General features: G+C 34.0%; 1 protein-coding gene across 1 annotated transcript in view; it reads left to right on the top strand.

Moving 5' to 3' along the window:
- LOC107677140 (tomoregulin-1-like) overlaps positions 1-4,459 on the top strand; it is a 25,455-nt gene that overhangs the window by 14,363 nt on the left and 6,633 nt on the right. The window contains exons 4-7 of the mRNA XM_016471926.1: positions 1,007-1,033; positions 2,219-2,318; positions 3,645-3,793; positions 3,922-3,978. Coding sequence (XP_016327412.1) covers positions 1,007-1,033; positions 2,219-2,318; positions 3,645-3,793; positions 3,922-3,978 — 333 coding nt within the window. The remainder of the gene's footprint in view (positions 1-1,006; positions 1,034-2,218; positions 2,319-3,644; positions 3,794-3,921; positions 3,979-4,459) is intronic.

Below are 4,459 nucleotides of genomic sequence, written 5' to 3' on the forward strand. Positions count from 1 at the left end.
TATATTAGTGTTATATTACATCCCTACTGTGTTATTCCTATGTATGTCTGCACTATCATGTATGTCTGCATTATGTTTGTACTTTCTTCTACACTGGAAGCTCCTGTCGTCAAGTCAAATTCCTTGTGTGTGTAAACATACTTGGTAATAAAGCTCTTCTGATTCTGATTCTGATTCACTTCCTGAAATGAAAACCTAACATCTTCTGCCTAAGTTCATGTTACACTGACTGTGCTCGTTTTATTAGAACAAGTTTCAAGCGTTTTTTTAAGATGCTGCAACAATCAGCATTGGTCTGTGATGGGGATTTTTTTGGGGTGGCTGGTGTGAATTAAGTTCAAAAATAAAACAAAAATAAAACATTAATAGTTAAAAGTTGGCTATATATATATATATATATATATATATACAGGCATTTTTTGACCCAACATTATGAATTTCAGGGGCTTTTCTGTCATTTTCAGTGACATTTTCCATAATGTTGGAACATTATTACATTTTGTACATTAAATAAAATACATTTTTATATATTTATTTGTATATGAATGATGTACATTATCAAGATATTTATTCGCATAAAAGTTAATTTCATATGATTTTATTTAGACTACATTTTTGATAGGCCTCTAACAGGCCACTGGTGACAAAATTGGCATCAAGAGCCATAAAGATGAGCCACTTTTACAAATTAGATCGATTTTTCTGAGGCCCAGAAATGCTATTTTAACATCCTGTGTATAAGCAGAAGCTTTATATTACAGACTCTAATGAGCAGTGTGATCTGATACATGACAACCTTTATTTTTAGCTCTAATTAATCTCATGATTACTTTTCATCCACAAATTACATGCCATGGCTCATAATAATTTGATATGCATGTTACTGATACATAATACAAAGACTATGCACTACTGTGGTGCTGCTATCACTGTATGAACTCTTGACATATATTGATATATTTATAAATGGAAAGTTATAATTAGTCCTACTTGTTTCTTGTTCCAGATAGCAGCTCAGGATCTGGAGATGGAGGTTTGTTTTCTTTTCCTACTATTTTTTTTTTCGGACCATAAAGCAGCAACGGTAACATCAAGGAAATTGAAACGTGGTCATTTCTGGGATTTTGACCTACAGACTTCAAATTATCCCAGAAACGGGTCACCTCCCATCACTCAGGAACGCTGTAGATCAGCCAAAACATGCCATCGGAGGTTATTTTTAGCCCCATCATGCTGAAGTTGGCAGTTCTGTGATAAAAGAGTGACCCCGCGCTGCGCTGGGTTTGAACCTCCCCTGGAGCGGGTTTTAACGATGAAGGCTTGTGCGTACGGGCCGCTCTAGAGCTGTCATTACAGCAAATTACAGACCACTGCAGGAACACAACTCAAGTGCTGCTGAGTATGTACTCGCTCAGTGGCCACTTCTGAAATCTGTTATGCCACTGAGTATTTTAATCATAATAAATAAATAAAATTCATCATTAATAAAAAAAAGTCTTTAAATGATAGATTATAATAGTTCTTAACTTTTTTTGTCTCATTTATCATTTTTTAAGTGCCATTTTTTGGGGCTTGTTCCCTTCGGTCTTTAATTTTACATGAGTCCCTTGTTTGTCCAAAACAGTTAAACTGCCTGCTGTTCTTCAGAAAAATCCTTCAGGTCCCACAAATTCTTCGGTTTTCCAGCATCTTCTGCATATCTGAACCCTTTTGAGATCCATCTTTTCACACTGAGGACAACTGAGGGACTCATACGCAACTATTACAAAAGGTTCAAACGCTCACTGATGCTCCTGAAGGAAAAATGATGCATTAAGAGCCTGGAGGTGAAAACGTTTTGAATTTGAAGATCAGCGTAAATTTAACTTGTTTTGTCGTCTGGGAAACATCATGCCAATTTCTAAATGTTTTTATTATCTAAAAGTTTCTATAAGTTTTTGTTTCATATTTCAATTTCAAAGTGCCTTTAATTTAAAAATCAGCCAAATTTGATAATTTATAATCAAATGGACAACTGTGAAGGACAAATAAGAGGAAAACAGTTGAAAAAAAAAGTACATTAAAAATATATCATGTAAATAAGGCAGCAACAGAAATTCAGTGTCCCTCAGTGCTAATGATAATGCTTGAATAAAACGTTGTTGTTTTTAGCTTTAATTGAATTATATTCATATTTAATTATAGCCTTCATTGAACTTGTGTTATCACTGTCTCACAGAATATGAGGGATCAGGCACAGATTCGGGCAAGAAAGTCACAAAATGCAGCAACTGCAAGTACGGTGCTGAATGTGATGAAGACGCAGAGGATGAGGACTCGTACGTGCTGCATTAATTCCTTTATGATTTCTGCTTATGTTGTCTGGCCAGATTTATGAGTATCCAGGAGTTGTTCATTAATGAGTCCTGTGCTATTTCATGCCAGCTTTTAAAAGTAATGAATGTATGTTTGAATGAATTTATTTTTTCAACATTGGAAACAACTGCCAGTGTATATAATATAAAAGCATGAATGCTGGAAAGAATTCAGTTCTAGCAAAGCTGAGAAAATAACATTTCTCCCATGAGACGGGGAAGCGTTGCGAAACTATTTTGTATCAAAAGTTTTTCTGCCTGGTTCATGTTACTTTCGCATTTTCTTGCCAAGCACTAATGAACAGTATGGACATGAGATTCAGGAGCTCAGGGAAAAAGAATCCTACATCAGCTCTCAAAACACTCACAGCTAATTAGAGTTCCGTTACATCAGCCAGCAGGGGGAGACAATCACACAGGACAGGTCTAACAGGGACAGTTGATGTATGGCCAGATTTACAGCCGATCTTATTAGTGACCAAATTTACCAGGTGTTATTTTAGTATCACTGATATGCTATTATAGTTTTTGCTAATATTTTGAATTTGATTTTATTTTTATATTTTCTGTTTTCATTTTAATTTTTTATAGTACTAATATTTGATTAGTTTTAGTTTTTTTAATGTCTGTGTTTTTTTGTTATGTTTTAGCTTTTGTTATTTTAGTACTTCAACTAAGTGAAATTAAATGAAAATGAGAAATGTTGCCTTGACAACTACCTCAAATAAGTAAATTTTTTCAATTAACTTCATGTTTATTTTATTTCAAGTAATTCATTTTTTAGCATTTTAGTTTTAGTTAGCGATAATATCCTTGATTTATGAAAGCCCATTTCTGCCACAGAATAAAAAATAAAAAAAGTAATTGTGACTTTTTTATATCAAAATAAAGGAAAAAAAAGTCAGAATTGCAAAATATAAACTCAGAATTCTGACCAAATTTCTCATAATCCCAAGTTAACATCTCGCAACTTTTACCTTTTTCTCTGAATTTTGAGTTTAGATCTCCCAGTTTTGAAACATACAAAAGGTAATCGTGACTTTTCTTCTCAGAATTGTAAGTTTAAATCACAAAATTGTGAGATACAAACAAAAGCCAAAATTGTGAGATAAAAAGTCGCGATTACCTTTTTAAAATTTGTTATGCTGTGTTTAAAACAAGCTTCCATACTGAAGCTTTATCAAAAACATTTATGCTGTACCAGCAAAATGTTTGTCCTTTGAATAATTCATAGCACAATTGAGACTCGCAGCATTTAAATTTGTGTGCTGTTCTTTTTTAATGTTGCAGCTGTTCGTGTAAAATCGACTGCAGTGGGCACAATGAGAATCCAGTGTGCGGCACAGATGGAAACTCCTACCATAACCCCTGCCTGGTGCGAGAGGCATCCTGTATGAAGCAGGAACAGATTGATGTGAAACATTTAGGGAGATGCCCAGGTCAGATCCTGTCACAGTCACGGCACTGCAGATAATGCATCAAGCCAAACAGTCCCAGGATTTTACATGAGATTTTGAAAGATAGTTTGTCTACCAAAGCCAATCCATGTTTGTTTTTTGTCATTTAGATAAAGACAAAGCTAAGAAAACTGAAGCTGGACTTCCATACAAGCCAGAATTGATTGGTAAGTACATTTCTAATCATTTTCATCTTTTAATCACTTCCATAATGTGAAATATTTCAGGGTGAAGAATATCTAATGAGAAAAATGAATGTTTTTATCCACTTGGAATTGATTGGATAGTGAAAAGTATGACTATATGACATGGTTGGAGGGGAGGGGCTGAAAAATAAGAGTTTGGTGATGTCAATCAAAAAGGGAAGTCATTTCAGAGAGATTTTTTTTTCTTTGGAATAAAGTCTCTTATGCTCACCGAGGCTGAATTTATTTAATAGAGTATAGATTCAAAAACAGAGTAAAAACAGAAATATTGTTAAATATGTTACAATAAAAAAAAAACGTTCGAAGCTGTTGTAAATTACTCTACAAACATACACCTTTGTTTACGTTTGTCTGTTGCTTGGCAGCCACTTTGGTGCAACCACAACTGATTCTGAGGAACTACATTGTTTGGTGGAAGAATACTGTTTTTATTTATATCATT

Source organism: Sinocyclocheilus anshuiensis, unplaced genomic scaffold (genome assembly GCF_001515605.1).
Source record: "Sinocyclocheilus anshuiensis isolate Anshui unplaced genomic scaffold, SAMN03320099.WGS_v1.1 scaffold392, whole genome shotgun sequence".
Taxonomy (NCBI): domain Eukaryota; kingdom Metazoa; phylum Chordata; class Actinopteri; order Cypriniformes; family Cyprinidae; genus Sinocyclocheilus; species Sinocyclocheilus anshuiensis.